Source organism: Sinocyclocheilus grahami, unplaced genomic scaffold (assembly GCF_001515645.1).
Source record: "Sinocyclocheilus grahami isolate Dianchi unplaced genomic scaffold, SAMN03320097.WGS_v1.1 scaffold320.1, whole genome shotgun sequence".
Classification (NCBI taxonomy): Eukaryota; Metazoa; Chordata; class Actinopteri; order Cypriniformes; family Cyprinidae; genus Sinocyclocheilus; species Sinocyclocheilus grahami.
In genome coordinates this window covers 11,652-34,683 of record NW_015505499.1, presented here as the reverse complement: position 1 = coordinate 34,683, position 23,032 = coordinate 11,652, and the positions used below count along the sequence as shown (strand labels likewise).

General features: G+C 37.0%; 1 protein-coding gene across 1 annotated transcript; it reads right to left on the bottom strand.

Annotated features, from left to right (window-relative positions):
- Window positions 1–1,956: 1,956 nt before the first annotated feature.
- Window positions 1,957–17,467, bottom strand: vwc2l (von Willebrand factor C domain containing 2 like). Its single transcript, XM_016294540.1, has 4 exons — window positions 17,063–17,467; window positions 15,070–15,541; window positions 3,680–3,809; window positions 1,957–1,970 (listed from the first exon to the last, which is right to left on the bottom strand). Exons 2-4 carry the CDS (start codon window positions 15,457–15,459, stop codon window positions 1,957–1,959), a joined length of 534 nt encoding a protein of 177 aa, XP_016150026.1. The 5' UTR covers window positions 15,460–15,541; window positions 17,063–17,467.
- Between the last annotated feature and the right edge of the window lie 5,565 nt (window positions 17,468–23,032).

The following is a 23,032-nucleotide window of genomic DNA, read 5'->3' as shown; positions in this document are numbered from 1 at the left end:
CTTTGCATGAGAAGCACATTACATAAATGAAGTACTGGAGGAGAAGGTTTAAGGTCTGAAAGGATATTTTATTATATATGTAATACATTAAACACTTTTATCTCAAAGTATCAAGCAAAATGTGATTCTTCCTGATAATGACCCCTTTAAAGATCTTGGAAGCAGACTTGGTTATTTCCTCCAGGGGACGGGCTCCACCACAGCCTCCCAAAAATGCCAGCACCACAAGCTCATCACCGTGCCCTGTCTGCCTGGATTAGTTCTCTTCCAGGCTGTAGGCGAGGTTTGTGTGTCCGTGTGTGCGTATCTCTGGCTGTCTTTCTGCGCTAGTAAAGCAGAAAGTCACAGCCGGTCTCTATTTAGCAACTATACCTTACACCACACTTCTGATTGTAATGTGGATCCTGGAGAATGTAGGTCAATGTGTGCCAGAAGGGAAAAAGGAGGGAATTTCATAGATTTTAAAGTTGCACTTAGAAGATTAGATATGATTTTTCTTTACAAATCTATTTTCAAACATGTCTCCTGAGGCGCTCCGAAGAGCGGCAAGATTTTTTAAAAACTGAAGACAGAAACTCGGCTGCAATTTGCGAACTTGATTCAGTTTTATCTTGTTAAAATATATTATGTAAAAAAAAAAGGTTAGCTGATACTCTCATATATTTTTATACCTTTAAAGCTTTCTTATGTAAAAGTGGCTGTTCTTTCAAAACCAACACTTAATTAAATCTAATATTTTTTATTATACAGTATCAACGTAGAAAAATAATGTTTACATTTTCATGTTCACAATTTCACAAAGTTTGCTATCTCGGTACTTCTAGGTATTATTATTATTATTATTATAGTTTGTTGATTTAGCCATCGTGTAATGGATTTTTCTTTTCCAAAAATTGCTAGTTAATATTATTGCATTAAACTTTTTTGGTATTCTGCCCCCTATTAAATTTGTAGCATTCCCACAGCCTACAATGGTCAGATATTGAGTGAATACTGCCAAAATTATCCACAAATAATGCTTTTTTTCACTTGAAAACTGAAGTGCATAAGCTCAAATCAATGAGGCCTACAGTCAGTTCCAAAAAGTAATACAAAACCTGTTCTAATTGAAAGAAAAGTTGACAAAAAGATTGAATCCAAGATTTGGTGATAATATAGCATAATGAGAGATATAGAAGCAATTTTTAAAAGGCTGGTCATTTTTGACTGGGTACACCAAAATAAGTACAGGATTTTCAGCACAACACAAGGGTTAAATCTATATCAGGCTGCTTGGCCTATAAGCATTGTGCTGATCAACATTTTATTTATCCCACTGATTCACTGAGCTTACACTTTGTGTTTGTGCCTCTGTATCGGACTGACTCAGGGATATCTCTTGCCCTTGGCCATCCAGTGAGCCATTGGAATCCAATAATTGTAATTTTGGAATCGGGCCTTGCTGACTAGTGCATCAAGACACAGGAGATAGAGGAGTCCCCATTGGCCAATTAATCCTTCTTAGCATGGTCTTAATCAATGGGACACTGTTTATCTGAACCAAATTTCCCTTGTAATTGAGCAGAGGATTGGTAATCAGAGCTCGCTAGCTGGTGGCATCGAAATCTAATAGAAAGTTTGAGTGGGTTTTAAACAACCTGTGCATGGAGCTGTCTGTTTATACCACACTATCACATCCACCTCACTGCTATTTCTTGAACACTGATACATGCCAGTCAGCGGAACAATTCGCTTTCCTTTGGGATTGTAGAGAGAATCCTCTAAGGAATTCTCTAAAGTACACCTTGCAGGTATTTTCGTCTTCTCCATAAACTTATAATAGGAAATAGGCCATTCTTACCGTTTTTACAGATGGGGCAGCACTGTTCTGGCTCATACACTGGGTTGACACACTCTGGTACTGCACAGTCAGCGACCACACAATGCACCTCGTTATTTGGCTCGCAGCGACACCATTCACAGGGCGAAGGCTGGGGAGACAGAGAAATACGATGCGGTGAGAGAATGTTACAGGTAAGACATCACAGTTGACACAGTCAACATGAAATCAAACGGACTCTATTTTTATATATAAATGCATTCTATTCCAAATTAAAACAGTATAAGTGCTTGCTCCATGTCACAAATCTTTCTCCCTTTTCAATCCACCCCTCCAACCGGGCTGGCTACTTTGTACACTACATTTCAAAAGGTTGGGATTGGTAAGAATTTTTAATGCTTTTGAAAGAAGTCTCTTATGCTCTATGAAGTCTCTTATGCCAAATTTACACTGCAAAGGTGGCACAGAAGTGCTTCTGAGGTGGCATTAGGTGCTTTTCAAAGACTATTTAATGCTGCTCAGAGGTGGCTATTTTCAAACATGTCTCCTGAGGCGCTCCGAAGAGCGGCAAGATTTTTTAAAAACTGAAGACAGAAACTCGGCTGCAATTTGCGAACTTGATTCAGTTTTATCTTGTTAAAATATATTATGTCAAAAAAAAAAGGTTAGCTGATACTCTCATATATTTTTATACCTTTAAAGCTTTCTTATGTAAAAGTGGCTGTTCTTTCAAAACCAACACTTAATTAAATCTAATATTTTTTATTATACAGTATCAACGTAGAAAAATAATGTTTACATTTTCATGTTCACAATTTCACGAAGTTTGCTATCTCGGTACTTCTAGGTATTATTATTATTATTATAGTTTGTTGATTTAGCCATCGTGTAATGGATTTTTCTTTTCCAAAAATTGCTAGTTAATATTATTGCATTAAACTTTTTTGGTATTCTGCCCCCTATTAAATTTGTAGCATTCCCACAGCCTACAATGGTCAGATATTGAGTGAATACTGCCAAAATTATCCACAAATAATGCTTTTTTTCACTTGAAAACTGAAGTGCATAAGCTCAAATCAATGAGGCCTACAGTCAGTTCCAAAAAGTAATACAAAACCTGTTCTAATTGAAAGAAAAGTTGACAAAAAGATTGAATCCAAGATTTGGTGATAATATAGCATAATGAGAGATATAGAAGCAATTTTTAAAAGGCTGGTCATTTTTGACTGGGTACACCAAAATAAGTACAGGATTTTCAGCACAACACAAGGGTTAAATCTATATCAGGCTGCTTGGCCTATAAGCATTGTGCCGATCAACATTTTATTTATCCCACTGATTCACTGAGCTTACACTTTGTGTTTGTGCCTCTGTATCGGACTGACTCAGGGATATCTCTTGCCCTTGGCCATCCAGTGAGCCATTGGAATCCAATAATTGTAATTTTGGAATCGGGCCTTGCTGACTAGTGCATCAAGACACAGGAGATAGAGGAGTCCCCATTGGCCAATTAATCCTTCTTAGCATGGTCTTAATCAATGGGACACTGTTTATCTGAACCAAATTTCCCTTGTAATTGAGCAGAGGATTGGTAATCAGAGCTCGCTAGCTGGTGGCATCGAAATCTAATAGAAAGTTTGAGTGGGTTTTAAACAACCTGTGCATGGAGCTGTCTGTTTATACCACACTATCACATCCACCTCACTGCTATTTCTTGAACACTGATACATGCCAGTCAGCGGAACAATTCGCTTTCCTTTGGGATTGTAGAGAGAATCCTCTAAGGAATTCTCTAAAGTACACCTTGCAGGTATTTTCGTCTTCTCCATAAACTTATAATAGGAAATAGGCCATTCTTACCGTTTTTACAGATGGGGCAGCACTGTTCTGGCTCATACACTGGGTTGACACACTCTGGTACTGCACAGTCAGCGACCACACAATGCACCTCGTTATTTGGCTCGCAGCGACACCATTCACAGGGCGAAGGCTGGGGAGACAGAGAAATACGATGCGGTGAGAGAATGTTACAGGTAAGACATCACAGTTGACACAGTCAACATGAAATCAAACGGACTCTATTTTTATATATAAATGCATTCTATTCTAAATTAAAACAGTATAAGTGCTTGCTCCATGTCACAAATCTTTCTCCCTTTTCAATCCACCCCTCCAACCGGGCTGGCTACTTTGTACACTACATTTCAAAAGGTTGGGATTGGTAAGAATTTTTAATGCTTTTGAAAGAAGTCTCTTATGCTCTATGAAGTCTCTTATGCCAAATTTACACTGCAAAGGTGGCACAGAAGTGCTTCTGAGGTGGCATTAGGTGCTTTTCAAAGACTATTTAATGCTGCTCAGAGGTGGCATAAATTAATTTACACAACAGTTGCACCTTTGTAAAGTATGTTGATATTAGGAACTGATGTGGGTCAGAGCAGGTATAATTTAGTCTGGCTTTTATGTGGCATTACGTCTTTACACAGAATTTTGAGCAGGCACAGTGTAGCCTTAACTTGGCCGTGTAAAGACACCTCACCTTATGGTTATTTATTTGATCAAAATACTGTAAGACTAATATTGTGAAATATTATTGCAATTTAACATTTTTAAATATTTATTGCTGCAAAGCTGAATTTTCAGCAGCCATTACTCCAGTCTTCAGTGTCTAATAATTCTTCAGATTCAGCGCTCAAAAGATCTCTCAGCGTTGAAAACAGTAGTTTGTATTTCTTTACTGTCACTCTTGATCAATTTAATGCACGCTTGCTGAATAAAAGTATTAATTTCTTTTAAAAAGTCCTTCCCCATTTTTCTATTATTCTAAATTTATTCATTCCTCCAGATTTAAAAATGGTTGCAAAAAATTTCATATTGAATTAAATGGCCCCTTCTTTCTTATTAGATATAATTTTTGTTAGCAATAATTAGTTTGATTTTAGCATGCATAAAGATATCTTTGGTATTGCGGGACTTTACATTTGTGAGATCAGCTTATAATTACTAATCATAAATAATTCAATCAGACATGATCTAACCAGTGAACAACAACAGATGTAAGTTGAGACCATAACGTTCAGTGCATACTTGTCAGTGGAGATAGCCCAGATTAATATGTGATAGTCCTACAATGGATGTCTGTAATGAAATACACTACTCTACCTGCTGAATAATACATGGTTCCCAAAAGGCCATAAAATATTAAGTTTTAAACCCATATAGCCCACTGTGCCTTGTAAAAATATTTAGACCCTTAACCAGTTCTCACTTTCCCACACTGAAATTTGGTTTTCTGTGATCATTTCTAAAACTCTACATGTATTACTTTAACATTCCACAGATTTTAATATTCTGCAGAGGCATCTTTTGCAGCAGTGCCAGCTTTAAGTCTATTGGAGTATGTACCAGCTTCCCACACAGTTCAGGTATGTTTTTAATCTATTCTTTTTGGTTGTTGAGGCGAGTCAAACGATGCTACTTCACAGTTGGTATGATAATGTTTGATGGTGGGCAGTGTTAAATTTGCATTTCCCAAATAGTTTTGAAATTTGGCTGAAGTCTTACCACAAAGTCATGTGTGCTAGCATTAATATTAGTTAAAGGAATAGTTAACGGATTTGTTTCTTACAAACATGCCTCTCTTCATAAGAAATTCATGTTTTTATCAGCTGTTTGGACTTTCATTCTGATGGCACCCATTCACTGCAGTGGATCCATTGGTGAGCAAGTAATTTAATGCTACATTTCTGTTCTGATGAAGAAACAAAGTCATCTACATCTTGGATGGCCTGAGGGTAAATCCTAAGTAAATTCTGATTTGTGGGTGAACTATTTTTTATACATCCATAAACTCCACATTTTTTTTGTTTAATGGACATTAGTTCCCTATTTGTGCCACAATGTACATCAGTGTTGTGCACTTTTACTCTGTCCTCAGCTCCTGAACCCTGCAGCCTCTTGAAAGTGATTGATATGCTCTCTCTGGCTTCTCTCACTGGTCTCCTTTATGTTCGCACAGAGAGTTTTGAGGTACGACCTTTTCAAGGAAGTGTCTAGGTGGTTTGATGTATCTTCCACATCCTGATAATTCAACCAGCAATGTCCACTGGGACATTCAAACTCTCAGATATTATATTGCACACTTTTATTCTAATTTATGCACTTATTTCAACTTCCACAGTAGTATTTTTGAAATATTCTCTAGTCTTTATTTTCACAGCAGTCCTTTAGAATGATGGTTCCTTAACTGTGGGGTTCCTCTCCAGAGAGTGTGGAAGTTATTTTAATGATTCACAGGTAGAGGCCAATTGTGAGGGAACTTTGTCATCATTATGGCAATTGTTTCCTATCTATGTAAATTTAGAAATTATGCAGCATGGGGATTGAAAATTTATGCAAACAGCATATACAGTGGTGTGAAAAAGTGTTGGCCCCCTTCCTGATTTCTTATTTTTTTGCATGTTTGTCACACTTTAATGTTTCAGATCATCAAACAAAATTAAATATTAGTCAAATCAACACTTTTTCACACCACTGTATATGTTTTTGCATAACATAAAACATCATGACGAATGTTAAATGTCTGTATAAAAGATAAACATTACTGATATACAGGACTCTATGTATATAGGCCACAGTCCGATTATCTGATACATATTGCACACAGAACTGAAAAGCACTTTTTTGATCTGACTTTAAGCTCTTATATGATTGGCCGACTTTACACAACCTCTGGGAGTTGGGAGGAACATGTTTCTTTCATCAGTCTGCCTGGAAACCAAGTCGTGTTTACAAAGTAGCGGGATGAATCAGCAAGCACTTGTGAGCAGGAACTAATCACTGGGTTTGCAAGCATTTGTCAGGTTAGTGCCATAACATATATATATATACAGTGGGTACGGAAAGTATTCAGACCCCCTTAAATTTTTCACTCTTTGTTATATTGCAGCCATTTGCTAAAATCATTTAAGCAAATCAAATTGTTTGATTTGTGGCAACAATCAAACTAGTATTTTAACTAAATATGAACAGACCTGTATATTTTCCTTTGTATATTTGAATGTCTGTGAAATAATTAGCTTTTATTTCGGAATGGCAAATTCTGATCACAAATATTATACACATTTTCTTCTTTTTATGTTTTTGTTTTTTGTGCAGCTGTTCACTGAGACTGCTGCACCACTATATTATTTTTTATTATTATTAATGTTTAATTGTCTTTTTTCCCCCCTGATAATACTTAACTCAACACAGACTACCATTTAAAAGTTTGGGGTCAGTGAGATTTATTTAGAAATTCATAATTTTATTCATCAAGGATTAATTAAACTGGTAAAAAGGGACTTTTACTAAAGTTTTACTGACTATAGTTTTACTTTTACTGTTTACTTTTAATGTAAAACAAATTCTATTTCAAATAAATACTGTTGTTTGGAACTTTCTATTCATCAAACAATCCTAAAAAAAATCACTGTTTCCGCAAAAATATTAAGCAGCACAATGGTTTTCAAAAAAATAAGAAACGTTTTTTGAGCACCAAATCAACTTATTAGTATGTGACTCTGAAGACTGGAGTTATGGCTGTGGAAATGTCAGCTTTGTCATCACATAAATTAAATTTTACAATATATTACTGTAACTGGGCTCACGAGACGTGAGACATGTGGATCCATCTGCAAGCTTTTATTAAAGAGACGTGGTATAACAGGCAGGGTTAATGTCTTAACTGGGTATTATGATTGAAAGTGTACATTCAGTACTAATGAAAAACCATCCTTACAAAGTATTCATTACATTCATTCAGTACAGGACAAGAGGGACAGAAAATGTTCTGCTGAAAAGACTCTTTGTGTAGCTAGGACTGGATCACTCTTATTGTAGAGGCTTTACTCTTCCCAGAATTATCTGCTTACAGTATTATATATTATTCAGCAACATGGCTCCAACAAAATGTAAGCAAATCAACTGAAAGGAAAAGCCAGAGTCATTTCATGAAAGGAGAACAATTTGAAATCCAAAAGGATTTCAAATGCACAAAAAAGTCAAACTTAAATATATAAATTCTAAATGAATAATTGTTGCATGTGTATATGCATTTTTGCATGACGCAGTATATATAATCGCATTGGAATAAAACTTACTGATTTGTCTAACACAGGGTATAACTATTCCCAAAAAAGTTTTGATAATTTGGGGGGGGGGGTACTTGTGGTACTTGTTCACACTTTGCTGTACTTGTGGTATTCCCAGCCAATTCCCAGTATTCTACAAAAAAAATAAAAAATTTCCTTATGCTATATTACTACAAAATATTGGATTCAATCTTTTTATCAACTGTTTGGTATTTATTTTTGTAACTGATTGATCATAAGCCTTGTTGACTTGAGCTTATGCACCCTAGTTTCTAAAGTGCCTATTGACAAAATTATCCACAAATAATGCTTTTTCACTCAAAAACATTTTAAAGTATGTGTGTTTATAATATTGTTATTATTATTATTTTCTGTTCAGGGAATGGCTCCATTTATTCTCAAATAGATTACTGACTCATAGTTCTTAGCACTAATTATTCAAAATGTTTCAGTTCACCTCACTTCAGATAGCATGCTTGTACTGCTTCCAAGGCAACTGGCAATTCGTTTTGATGTGTGACCAATAGTGGTTTCATTTACTTTGTCTCTGGTCTCTTATTAACCTGCAAACCAAAGCAAGTATATCATGCACATGGTGATAACAGTGACAACAGTGCTACATGGATCTATCTAATACTGTATATACTCTCTCTCTCTCTCTCTCTCTCTCTCTCTCTGTGTGTGTATAAATATATAAATGTTCTAGAGACAGTATAAGCAGTAGGATAAAGTTAACTTATAGGAAAAAGATATACGAGAAGTCGTACTTCCCATGTAATCTTAAAGCAGTCGCTGGTGTAGAGAGAGTGTTGGATAGTGTATTTGGCATTTTGCAGGTAGTGATCTCAGTCTGAACATTTATTGAAAGGCAGATGACTGTATGAGCACAATATTCTGTAACTGCACAGGGTTACACGTGTAAAAGGACGTCTGTGACATTTTCGGTCTGTTGTCCGATTACATTGATTACTTCATGGCTCATGTGATTAAAAAGATTTCATTTCTGAGGAAACGCCTCTAGTACGATTTAGCTAATTTTACACCTGACCAGTTACATTTAGATTCGTCGACGCTGTATGAATCAGTTTAACACTGATGGTTTTATCTCGTCACGCTGCACAGAATGAGGAAGCATACTCTTTTCTGCTCCAGTGGACAATGACTTCTTCAGCCTGGGCCTGCATTGTTTCAAAATCAACCAAGATTCAAAAGCTTTTCAGCAACTATTAGCGTCACATGATTCTTCAGAAATCATTCTAAAATGCTGATTTGGTCCTCAAGAAACAGTTGAAAACATTACGCTGTTTAATATTTTTGTAGATGCATTTTTTTCCAGGATTCTTTGATGAATAGAACGTTCAAAAGGACAGCATTTATTTGAAATAGGAATATTTTGTATTACTCTAAATGTTTTTACTGTAACTTGGGTTACAAAAATTTTGTAACCCAAACTTTTGAATGGTAGTGTATATGACTTTTACATTAATGGTTGCGAAGTGTGAGAATAATGATGGTTAAATGTCTAAATGTTCCAGCAGACATGCGTTGTTAGTATGTGTAACATGATCTGTAGAAATGGAAAGTTCACCCCAAATTGAGAAAGCATTTCATTTCTGCCATTATTAGATCACCAGTATATATCATGCAACAAAATATGAGAGGTTGTAATATTTGTTTATGCAGCTTGTTTCTACATAACAAGAAGCTTACAGTGACCATAAAAGTCAAGTTTAAAACTGGACAAAAAAAATTGTTGATAAAGTCACCATATGACTCATGCCCAATAAAGTAGAAGTAGTTATTAATCAATAACACAAATCAAACTATTGTCTATAGTCACTTTCATCATTCTGTTATGGCGTTTTGAGTCCTTATTAGACTGTGACAGACACAGTCACTATTTGGTTCAACGGAAATTCCTAAAGACAAAATAACGCCTGGGAAACATTCCAAACTATGGGTTTGGAACGCCGTGAGGGTGAATAAATAATGACAGAATTTCCTCCATGGGGCCTCACCACAGAATTGTGTAGGCATGTTGGTTCCAAAGTGGTAAAAAGAGGTTAAAACCGGTTATATTCACTAATGGTGCCACTGATGGCTCATATGCACTGAGCTTGAGTCATCAGATCCTCATGAGTTAAAGCACAGATGCTGAGCTGCATCGTTCTGACAGCATTCTGGGAAATGTAGTTCCAGACATGGGGTGACTAAAAGGTTCATGCGAAATGCCTTCAGAAAATGTTAAAGATCACGGTTGGTTGCAAAGGTTGCATTCCTATGTGACTATGTTAAAACAACACCAGGATTGGGGAATACAAGACCGAGAGGATGGTGGGAAAATGAAGATACTGAAGTAACCACTGATTTCAGCTTGAAGCAATTGGAATATGAGATGAAACTTTTCTGAAACCATTTCATAGTTCCAGTTTCAGCCGGCCTACTTGTTAGCTTTTAATCAGTGTTTTAAATTAAAACTGTGCTGTTCCTCAGGCAGTTGGATTGGAAAATCAATTTAAGCAATTCATTTCAGGTGCTTTTTATAGCTATTTCTTCTCACAGGTGTCAGAGTTTGCGAGTACAGTCACTAATTACTGCTCACTGTAGCATATTCAGATGAGAGGGCAACTTATTTTGTGTGTATGTGCATGTAAGAGAGAAAAAGAGAGATATATGTTATAGTTGAAACATTTTTAAGCAATAAACTATCGAAGCCTGTTTCCGCCACAGAATAAAAAGGGTAATTAAAAATTAACTTTTTACCTCACAATTCTGACTTTTTTTCCTCCCAATTGCGAGTTTACATCTCACATTTCTCAGAATTGCAAGATATAAAAAGGAACCACTACCCCCCAGAACCCCAATCCCACTGCCCCCTAAAATCACCTAAATTTACCACTTAATCATGCGTTTTATATGTTGTTACACTCCTAGTGTTATATATGTTGTTCTTGGGTAAGGTGGCACCAAAATGTATCTGGACACTTTCTTTACATTAGTTGCAAACTATCAAACCAAGTAGTATCTGTAAAAAAAAAAAGTGATTATATTTAACTAATAAAATGGTCCCAGTTCTCCTTTGGGGTCAGTAAGATTTTTGTTGTTGTTGTATTTTTTTGATCTTGTAAGATTCTCTTATGTTCACAAGACTGCATTAATTTGATCAAAAATACAGCAAAAAGAGTAATATTGTGAAATATTATTACAATTTAAAGTATCTGTTTTTATTTTAATATATTTTAAAAGGTCATTTATTCCTGTGATGGCAAAGCTGAATATTCAGCAGCAATTACTCCAATGGTCTTAATGATCCTTCAGAAATCATTCTAATTTGCTAATTTGGTGCACAAGAAACTCATCAATGTTGAAAACAGTTGTGCTGCTTTATATTTTTGTGTTAACCATGATTTTAAGGATTCTTTGATGAATAGAAAGTTCTAAAGAACATATTTATTTTGAATATTTTGGAATATTTTAATATTTTGATTAATATAATGCATCCTTGCTCAATAAAAGCAATCCTCAATATAATGCATCCTTGCTCTATTCTATTCTATTCTATTCATTTTGGTCTAATTTATTAAAAACACCTTGCTATGTGCACTGTGCTAGACTAACTGAGACTTGTCACAGCACTTGTACTGTATATCGTTGCTGTCTTACTAATATCTTACTGACCCCACATTTTTGATTTGTGCTTGCTTAAGTGTGCTTGCATTTAAATTTTTTTCAATGATCTAATCCAGTAATATACACTTTTTAAGTGATGCATAAATGTCCAAATACTTTTTGCAACCGCTGTGCTTGTATTTTTATATTGCATAAAATATTACATTTTTTAAATGATTCAAATATTTCACAAATTCCTTTTATTATGATCTAAAAGAGCTGGTTTGGCATCCTAATACACAGTGTACAGAGAGAAAAGGTGCAGGTCCAGAGCAGTAAAGTAATTGGCCGTTATAGTTTATTCTCTCAAGGTTTCGATTGACAGGATTATAAGAACATGCTCTTCCTGAACTTTCACTGGAACATTGTAAAAATCAAGACAATTATCGCCATGCTTTAGAAGTGATGTGATTAACTCGGTTGTGTTGGTAGAAATCCTATAGCTCTTTCAATCACCCTCAGCCTGGAAATCGTGACATTTAAAAAGCCACATAACTGTCCGGGTCAAGCTGGGTTGCACACAGGTCAGCGTGCATTGCTTTGATAATGCACTTCAGGTCTTTCGTTTGGAAATCCGTCACTCAGCTGTCATTTGCAGCGATTAGTAACAACAAGAAGCTCCACTGACTGATTGGTCTGCCTCATTCTACAGTGAAAAGCCTTCTCCGCGTGTAAGATTCATATCTCAGTGGGGCTCCTCCCACTCCTGCGGAGCCAAGTAAACACAGTCCTCGCCAAAGAACGGCTGAGGAAATGCCAATGTAGCCCACACCAAAGGTTACCCTGTCGGCTTCTCTTAATTGGATCAGCTATCAAGCACCGTGATGCCCTTTGATTCCCATTCGCAGCTGGACCTCAGTACTTGCTTTTTAATTCAAAGAGATCTCACTGGACACTATTGAGCGATGATGCCTCGTTTGGTTAATGTGCACATCAAATTCAGAGCGGAAAACTGATCAAAAAGGGATTTCTGCAAGTTATGAATTGCTTGGCTTTGTTTATGGGTTTTCAATCAGGGTCTCTTTTGAGAGGAGGTAATCAATAGAGCCAGATAAACCGTTTTAGAGGTAATAAAAGATTGTAAGTTGTCCTTCCACTCAAGGTTGGAGAGAACATGTGGTATTGATGGACCTGATCTTTTTATCAACAGACTTACATGGGCAAATATGTCTTGCTGAAACATGCACTTGCATCAAAACAGGGCTTATCGGGCGCCTAACAAAGATGGATTTAATTTAAAAAGTCTATGAGACCCTAATTAAAAAGAAACTGCTTGACTTTGGCACTCTTTCCCTATGCCATTTCCTTAGATGTTGGAGCCTAAATGAAGTGCTCTAACCTTGCCAGCTTTTGTAGATTCTAATTTGATTGTGGCCAACGTATGTGAAACTGAATACAGCTTGACACCTCAAAGAAAACACTGTGAATTGCAATAAAATGCTGATTTTGTCAAAAAGCAGCTCTGAAGCTGGCCAGCCCCATGTTGATACAACAGAACTGGTGAGTGATAATATATCAGATATTGCCGGATGGGAAATTCATCACCCAGTGTGAGACTGAATTACATAGACCTTCCACCCCACTGTAATCCTGATATTAAACATTGTTCGGGTTTTGATCTACTGGTAATATAGTCTAAGATAATAATCTTTGCAATACATTTAATGTCAGGAGACAGGTTTTCTAAAAAGGCCTGAATTTACATTATCTCAAGATTACACTCAATGAATCAGTAAGCATAAGATGAATGCTAACGATATCTTGTTCTCTAGAGAGAGAAGATTCAAGATACATGCAGTGCAAAGCCATGAAGCCATGAAAAAGATCCAAAGCATCACTTCTAAGATTAAATACATAATTACCAATGTGGCCAGTGAAGTATAAAATATCAGAAACATCAAAGAACATTTCTTATGGTCTGTTCTTTCTACTTAATATATTGTGTTTACCCTAAAATATATTTTTGAAAATAGGATTTTGCCTGGTGTCATCAATCTTTACAACTAAATATTGCAACTAATAAATTAATAAATAAACATCAATGTCACAATGTATTAATATAACTTTAAACATGAATATTTATATTAATATTTAAATTACTGTGACAAAATCAGAAAATCCCAAAGGGTACAGAATTCAAGTTCTCAAGAGAGATGAAATCCATTAATGGTGCTAACAAGTGCAGGAAACAATCTAAAAGGTGCACTTGCGAGGTGGAGTCCAAAGACTAATTTTGTGTGTGATGATTTATTGCTTTGCCCTTTGTTGATACCTAAAACTTAGATTAGCGTTTGCACTTGCTGAAACAGCCCACGTTAACCCTGGAAATGAGCTTTGTGGGTGAAAGTAAATTTTGTTTTTTTACTGTTTTATCTCATCAGTTGCCTTCCTGGTGTCGCAGGTTTCAATTCTCTGACATAAATTCTTCTGAGAGTATTTCTGTTATGTGAGAATTAAAGATGTACAACCTTCTATTTCCAACCCTGCCAGTGGAAATGGACCAAAGTAAACAAGGGTCCTGCTGATGTTAGTTATGTTTCATATACACTACATATTATTAGATAAATATCTAGTACTTGCAACTGCTTATTAGACTACTTCTGTTAAATATGTGCTTTGCTGATATGAGGCATGACACCAAAGAGCTTACAACATGTTAGGCCTGATAAAGCGGTCATGAAATACCAAATGCATGATTTATTTGTCAGTTCTACGTCTTATGAACCTCAAGTTGGCTGAATGGTTCATCATGCAGCACAACATTCATGAATCTATATGGCTGATGGGTCTTTTTAAGAATGCTTCAGTGCTTTGTTGTATGATTGATGGGTTTGCTTTCTTCTTCCGATCAATATAAATAACTTGAATCTAAAATCAAGAGAAAATGCACACTAGTTTTAAATGGATTGCTTTGTCAAGTGGATTGTTTCTGTGGCACAGCTCTAATCAAATTACAGTTGATAGTGATGGATAGGGCTTATCATGAGCCTCTAAGAGTAAAACAAGCATAAAACTATCCCACAATATCCCATACTGCACTCATGCACGGACCCACCCTCGCAAATACATATATTTAAGGACATAGTGTATATAGTGGCCTTGAGTGTCTGATTTTGACATATGATGCCAGAATTTGAAATATATTGTCATGTATGCTGTCCTGAGGCAGATTTGTGAAACTTGCAGGCATGATTATTAAATTCAAACAGTGTAAAGTACAATCCACCCACAATTTGAAAATAGTGGAAGGCTTACTCCCTTTAGAAATTGTATATCCATGTGATTCTCCACTGTAGCCTACATGGTTGAGGTTTCAGCTGGAGTGCAAGACTCACCTAATAATTAACCACAGGCGTGTGGGATACACGATGCAATGCTAAATTCATACAATAGCCCCATATTCGTGCATAGAATAATTATTCTGGTAATTGGGAGGCAACGTGATCCTACCTTGAACTCCTCCAGGATTTTATAAGTCTTCCCTCTATATTCACAGAAGTTTTTGACCTCCTTGCATTCGGGGCAACAGCCGTTGTGTTCCACCTTGGTGCACTTGGGGTGTATTTTAGGGCACTCGGGTTGGTCACAGACAGGACCGTCCTCCGTGCACATGCACGGGCAGTTCGAGTGGCCCGGGAAGAAGCGTTCCCCGAGCTTGTACACGAAGCCACTGTCATCCACGCAGCCTTTCCCTCGGTAGTCATCGAAAATGATGTCATTGTTGGCAGTTCTCTCGGCCTCGTCCGTGGCGGGATAGTCCTCAGGGCCGACAGAGGCCGGCGAGACAGCGGCGTTCAGGGCGAGCAGCACGACGCAAATCGCCGGGAGAAAAGGGCCCATCCTTCGCCGCGGCAGTCTGACGCATTCAAGGAGAGTGTCTCAGGTCCCTTAAGTTGTAAGTCTCCATGCTGCAAATATGACACTGAAAGAAATGTAAACAACCCGTGGCTTGATAACTGGGCATGCATTTTCTTTATGTTAACTGATAAAATATCGTCACACTATAAGTTAATGATCAAAGTACAGTTTGCCGAAAAAAAGTAACCATGTACAGGGATGAATGGGGAGTGTTGTAACAATGTATGTTTTTTCTTTAGCAGTTTATAAATATATGACAAACCTTTAGTAAACTGTATAAATAAGTGTCAAGTACATAAAGTGCCATTACCTACCTTTGAGGTGCGAATTTTAAATGTTGTGTTTGAATTGGTTGTGGTACTCAAATTTACTTTAATTCAGTAATAATTTAATTTTATATTGTAAATGTTAAACATGGAGATGATTTTTTATTAAATTCTAGCATTTAAAAAAAATCGCTGTATTTCCTTCTCCCATCCCTCCGCATCTGGTCAGTCACGATGTAAACATGTAGATAGCAAAATAGACATGTTGTATATTAGATTAAATAATCTGAATGAGCTGGTTCAGGGGATCACAAATTTGCAAATCAGTTTGTAAACCTGACATTTTGCTTTCTTTATTTTTTTTTCTTGTATTAAACTTCTACTGCCTTCTCGTGAGGATGGTGATCATGTATGTTAGTGATTTCATTCATGTAGCTCATTTCTAATTGGTTAAACTGATGGTGTTACAACTCACCCAAAGTTACAGCACTCCCCGGTCTCCCATACTGGTTAATCTCTGGTAAAGATCTGCCATTTGTTCCCATACAGAATGCACCGAAGATACCCATAGATTGATGAAGAGTCAGCTCATATAAACGAGGTGTGCTTTCCTCCTACATTATGTGCTGGCTCTGGTATTAGTAAGCTCTGTATCAGGAGGGGGTGAAGATATTACTTCAAAAGAAAAGCGTGTGTACGAGAAAACAATCCCCGAAGAGCAAAGTAGGTAAATCAACAAAAACAAAAACCCAGATAATCACAGGCATCATAGACAGTGCTCAACAAAGTTAGCCAGGATATCTATTTCCCAGGGACAACAGGTAGCTCTCCAGCTTCTAATCCCTCATAGCACTGCAGATAGGTGTGCATTGACCATGTCCGTACATTTCTACACTCTGAATTTCATCTACTCCTAGAGCCCTGAAGAAAAGACACGGTTTCTGTGTCATTAACGAGTGCGTAATGGCCTTCGGTCCAAATGCCTCTTCACTCGTGAAAGCACGAGAAATTAACCATAAAACGGCACGGTAGTGTGAGATTCTGCACTTAGAAAAGCAGAGGAGCTGCCAGAGGATAGCACTTCAAAGAAAGAGTTTCTTTTTTACACTGAAAGCAAGTCTAGTATTGACAATACGTCTAGTCTATCATAAAATGACTGCCTCTGGCATGCTGAATGCATCTGTGCAGAGACTGCCTGCCTTGAATGTAGAGAAAAATGCATTTTAGTAATTAATATGATCGTGAACATAATTATTATTGCATTGAAGTATTGCAATGAACAAGAATACATTTTAACCAAGAGGCTGGACTCGACTTACCGCGTTGAAATGTCTGTTTCCACTTTGTTGGAATCGTAATCAAGCGAGCAAGTGCACCTTCGTGACGATAAGACCACAAAAATCATTCCAATTCGAGTTGGTGCAAAAAATCGCTTACTCCAACAGAACAGATAATCCGATGTCTATAATATTTACAAATGAAAGCTGATCATGCCCACTTCAGAAATGACATATCCAGAAACGCAATTATCCTTCCCCGATCATTAAGTGACCTCTCAGAAAATGAAAAAGGAAGGAAAAAAGATCCAAAACATCTGTACAAAAGCACTTCCTTCTCGTGATCATCTAGTCATCCGCGGCTTTTAAATCAACTCCCAAATACTGCAGGTGAAACAGTATAACGCCATTTGGTCTTCGGCACCTCCGCCGAGAAAACATTTTGATGTCAAGTTAATAAACGAGTATAGATTCGATATCATTACGTTTCCCCACTGCGAAAGTAAGTTTATCTACATTGGAGATGCTCGCGCCGCCAGAGCAGACAGAAAAGCATCGTCTGAGACAGCGCTACTAAGTTGAGTGCGGAGAGGAATGAGAACAGAGGAGCGTTTCATCTTCAATAGGTCGCCACAGTGAGTTCAGCACCGCGGACAGCGCCGGATCCGGAGTTCAGCACCGCGGACAGCGCTTGATTCTGCACTGAATCAAGCTCAAGTCTTCTCGTTGCTTCTCAAATCATGAACGATTTTATGAAACGTGCATCAGGACAGTCCCTCTGGACCTTAGGAAATCTTTTGCTACTCTTCTCAGCGTTTTCGTTCGTAAATAGAAAGAAGTCATTGAATCGAGACGAGTCACTAACAGCGGATTTTAGCAACACTTTAATGGTAATTGTAAACTGAAACCAGAGAAATATGCAAAATTGTTGTGCACAAGGTAACCCATAGGGGCCACTGCATTACTGTATTTGATAGTGAGCTGAGGGTGGGCAAAGCAGGCGTTATTATCAGTGCCTTCTATGTCCTTTGTGAACGTGTAAACAATGAAAAGCTGACATTAACTTTTACTGTGTGTTGTCATAAACCCATTTTGAATGCAGGAGTTTCCTTTAATTTACTTATTTATTTATTTAATCTCTATCTATCTATCTATCTATCTATCTATCTATCTATCTATCTATCTAAAGAAAAATGTTACATCTTTTCAGCATATAAACCAGGGCTCCTCAAATCTGGCCTACGAGATCCACTTTCCTGCAGAGTTTAGCTTTAACCCTAATCGAACACACCTGATCATGCTAATCATTGTCTTCAGGATTATTAGAAAATCACAGGTAGGTGAGTTTGATCAGGGTTGGAGCTAAACTCTGCAGCGGATTGGCCATCCAAGGCAAGATTTGAGGAACCCTGATATAAACTCTTCAAGGAAAAGTGTCTTTATTTATCATTTTATCTTATATTTTCATTTTGTCAGTAGGTGGCGATCTTAAAATATCCACTATGCTACCATGACAGCAAATGACTGATAACTGAAAACTGGATATTGGTAGAAATATCAACATTAAATTGTCTTTCTAATAAACACTCGTTATCTTTAGCACATAGCAAGCAATAACTAAATTAACTGTAAAATTGTTAACCTTGTTATTTTTTTAAAGGTATGGCTATATCCCAACTTTAATTTAGCAGGAAATGGCACAATGCAGTTTATTAACATTTAAAGACATTCTTTGTCTGATAGAACATTCAGAACTCTAAAAAAAACAACAACACATTTTCACAATAGAAGAAGCACAGATTCTATGGAATGACCAGTTAAGTGCATCTGCTCCGAACTAAAGTACAAATTATACAAATGGATTTCGAACACAGAACTGCATAATACAAGCTCTCTACTTCAGTTTGCTTGTTTTTTACTATTCTCATTGTGTCTCATTACATTAATGGTCTCCAGGACTGAAACAGTTACAGCTTCTGCATTATTATTGTTCTCATGGTAACACAGCAATGAAGGTTCTGCAGAAATTACAAAATTAGAAGTTCATCCTCAAATGGTGACACTGGCAGCTGATATTGAGTAATCACACTCAGTTTATATTTTCCTCCAACACTGAAAGCGCTAAGCACCCAAGTTCTGCAGTTAAATGCAGTCGGTTGCAAAAGTGCTCCCATGGGCCTGCTCAATCACCTAATTTTCTTCATGAATGGAACATTCAATATAATTTCCAAGACCCATAAAATGGGTCCAAACAAAACAAACAATAACATGGCAGAATTAGCTATTGACATATCCATTGCTATTGACAAAACAATACCAGGGGGTTATGTAACATCACATTGCATAGATCAACAGATGAGGTTGGGTTCTGTGGGTTTCACCCATGAATACAAACATCCTCTAAACCCGCAGATGGCAGCCCATCTTAGATACATGCTGTTCACATAGCAGAGCAAATCAATAGAAAGGTATCTATAAGCAAGGACACACACTTTGCTTTTAAATGTGAAATTTGATCTAGGTTATCTGCCCCTGAAGATACATTAGGCCTGTTTCAGGAGAGTATGTATGGGCAAAGCCAAACATGAGAAACTATCTCTTAAAGTCTTCATCCCAGTGTGACTCTAATCGAATAAGCATACCTCAGGGGGAGACAGAGTCTAGTGTGCCTTTGGCTCAACCTTCACTCTCGCTTCCTTTGCTAAATCCCTCTATGGAGAAAATACAAGTCAGCTCCACTGATGTGCTAATGAATAAAGGGAAATACTTTTTCCATATCTAAATATGAAATGTGCAATGTGAAAATCATCGGTCAGAGCCAGTGAATGAGTGTTGTGTCATGAAGCTTATGCCTCCTCCCTGTCATGAACTTGCTCTGCATGTTTCTCACAGAAGCACCGGGGCTCTCAGCGCATCCGTCACATCATGTAGGAATCAAGCGTGTCTGACCGCAAGTGATGACATCACCGGCTGGTAATTGGGGCATGTTTTCTCGCTTTCTTGTTCGGAGGGTGTCATCCCCTGTAAACGATCCCACCCTAATTGGCCTCAGCCTTTCCTGCCTTTGGAAGTGTTCACAGACAGGGTCAGATTAAGGTTGTCACTCTCATTACAGAAATCATAATACTCAGTGCATGAGCTCTTATTAAACAGTCTGCCAGGAGCCGTTGAGATATTATGTGATTTTAATACAACTGATGTTTGTGAAACCAAGTGTGAGAATCTAATGTCTTCAAGCTTCAATGGTGAGATAAAGGAAACCAGGTTTTCACTATTACATTGTCAGTGCAGAGGCTCTATGGGTTCACAGTTTATTAAAAAGCAGATTTATGCAGACATAGCAATTTAACAAGGATATGTCATCTGGAGAGACTTTGAAGACGTTTGCGTGTCTCCATTGAACCTGATCTTGGCAAAAATGCACAGTTCTTAAAATTCAAGTTTATTTATATAGTGCTTTACAATAGAGATTGTTTAAACACAGCTCCACAGTATTAAACAGGACAGTAACCAAATTAATGATGTAAACTTCATCAAATATGAGGCAAATAAAAATTGTGCAGCTTTATCAAGATGGTGTTGTTATTCAGCTCAAGTAAAGTTCAATGTTGATTAAGTTCAGTTCAATAATTGTGTAAAGTTCATCAATTGTGTTCAATTATATATTATATCATTGATAATTAAATTCAATTCAGTGATAAGCAGCTCAACTGAAGACAGTAGTTTCATTATTTAGCTCAAGTCAGTTAAAGTTTTGTGTCAGTGTAGTCAAAGCAATAATCTTACTTAATATTAAGTGTCTTTTAAAAGGATAGTTCACCTAAAACTAGTATTTGTCATTTTTTACTCAGCCTCATGTTGTTCCAGACCTGTATGCATTCTTTCTTCTACAGAACACAAAATAAGACATTTTGAAGAATATTTCTAATGCATTTGTCCATAAAATTAAAGTCAGTGAGGTCCAGTGTGGCTTTTGGCTCCATTTACTTTCATTATATGGATAGTGAATCTTATTTCACTGTAAGAATATTTCAACTGTCTTTGTCCATACAAAGTCAGTGGGGCTCAAAGCAACACTAGACCCCACTGACTTTCACTATACAGAATAATCAAAACACTGAGATGAGAAAGTCATACAGGTTTGAATGTATGGGGCATGTAAATGATGACAGAATATTCACTTTTGGGTAAACTATTCATTTAAATGGATAGTTCACCCAAACATTTTAATTACCCAATGATTTATTCACCCTCAAGCCATCGTAGGTGTATATGACTTTCTTCTTTCAGACGAATACAATCAAAGTTACATTAAAAAATGTCCTGGCACTGAATCGTGGTCAAGATTTTGAAGCAAAATAAAGTACTCCACACGGCTCTGGGGGGTTAATAAAGGCCTTCTGATGTGAATCGGTGCATTTGTGTAAGAAGAATATCCATATTTAAAACTTTATAAACCATAAGAAGAAAGTAATGTACACCTAGGATGGCTTGAGGGTGAGTAAATCATCGGGTAATTTTCATTTTTGGGTGAACTATCCCTTTAAATTAATAGTTTACCCAAAAGTGTTCTCAGAGTACCCATAAACCTGGGTCTATGGTTCATACCTGATCTCAGATCATTTTTATTAATTTGTAGACATTTTCAGTGACACATCTGTATAATAAAAAGGAAGACTTAACAACCAAACAAGCACTCCAAATTAATAAAAGAACACATACTATACAAACACGTTTCAAATTGAATAGTATTTGATGGTTTGTTAATAACATTTACTTTGTAGAAGGTGTTTTATGCAAGTTTTTATTGCATTTACACAGTTTTGACCTGCAGGCATCACCAGTGCATGGTGTTTCAAGATCTTCAAAATAGTGAATAATTTTGAACTCATTCAAAGTTTTGAAGTTCATTTTTTCTATCACTATTGCACACTTCACCTGTACTTAGCTTTATATCTGGCCTGATCCTAAAACATGACAAATTATATATGAATGGCCATACTTTCTCCATGTCCACTGCATCCCACTAGCCAACTCAAAATGTCACTCATACTGTTTATCTTAAGATCTTGCCCAGTCTCAAAGGTCGTCACACTCACCAATTAAGGATGGGAGAGGGGTGACAGACTAAAAGACTGCGACTGACATTTCACTCCAATTCCCTGTCATGTACTGCAGTGGTCCATTTTGGCAGCAAATCAATGTGAAGATTGTGAAATAAAAAATAAGGCATACGGAGAGAACACAAACAGTGTAAAAGTCTGAATAGAATAAAATTAGTGGAGCCACTTTACCGTGTGTACCACTTTACTCTTCACTTTGCGTGTCTTTTCTGGCCTTAGAGTAACAAAAGGTCCAGAAATGAGAACAGGAACAAAATGATAATCATGTACTATAATTTTGCCAGTTTTTCTGTTGCTCTCCCACCACAGTAGTAACATCGCAGCCATTCCAAACCACTATGACACCGACTGATCCATTAGCTCTGCAACTATTCCTGACTGATCCATTAGCTTTGCTTCCAAACCCTAGAAAATTAGAAATTACTGTATTCACCGAACAACAAACACTAAAAACACAAAGGTATGTCATCCATTAGGGTGTTTTCAAATTCAGCTTTCATGTGTATATCTGAGGCTCGAGAGAGGTTATACTCTTCTCTTGTTTGCTGTCCTCAGAGCACTAAACAGAAAATATTTGGGTCTGATCAAATCGCTGGTAAAAACATCAGGGAGCATCCACAGAAACCATTCAGATTCAATTAGCTAATGGAAGAGCAGCGTATTTCCTAAAGCCCTTTTTGCCTTGGCAATGCTTTTCACAGTGAGGATTTCAACATCGTTATAATGGTTTAGCCATTAGGGCTCCATTAATAGACTACTCACAACTTCTCAGCATTATATTTGGTGAAGACAGTTCATAGTTCCACAATATAAACGACACAGCAAGACATGCCCGGGGACAAGGCCACCTAAAAAATAGCTATGCATTGTCTCATATATATATATATAT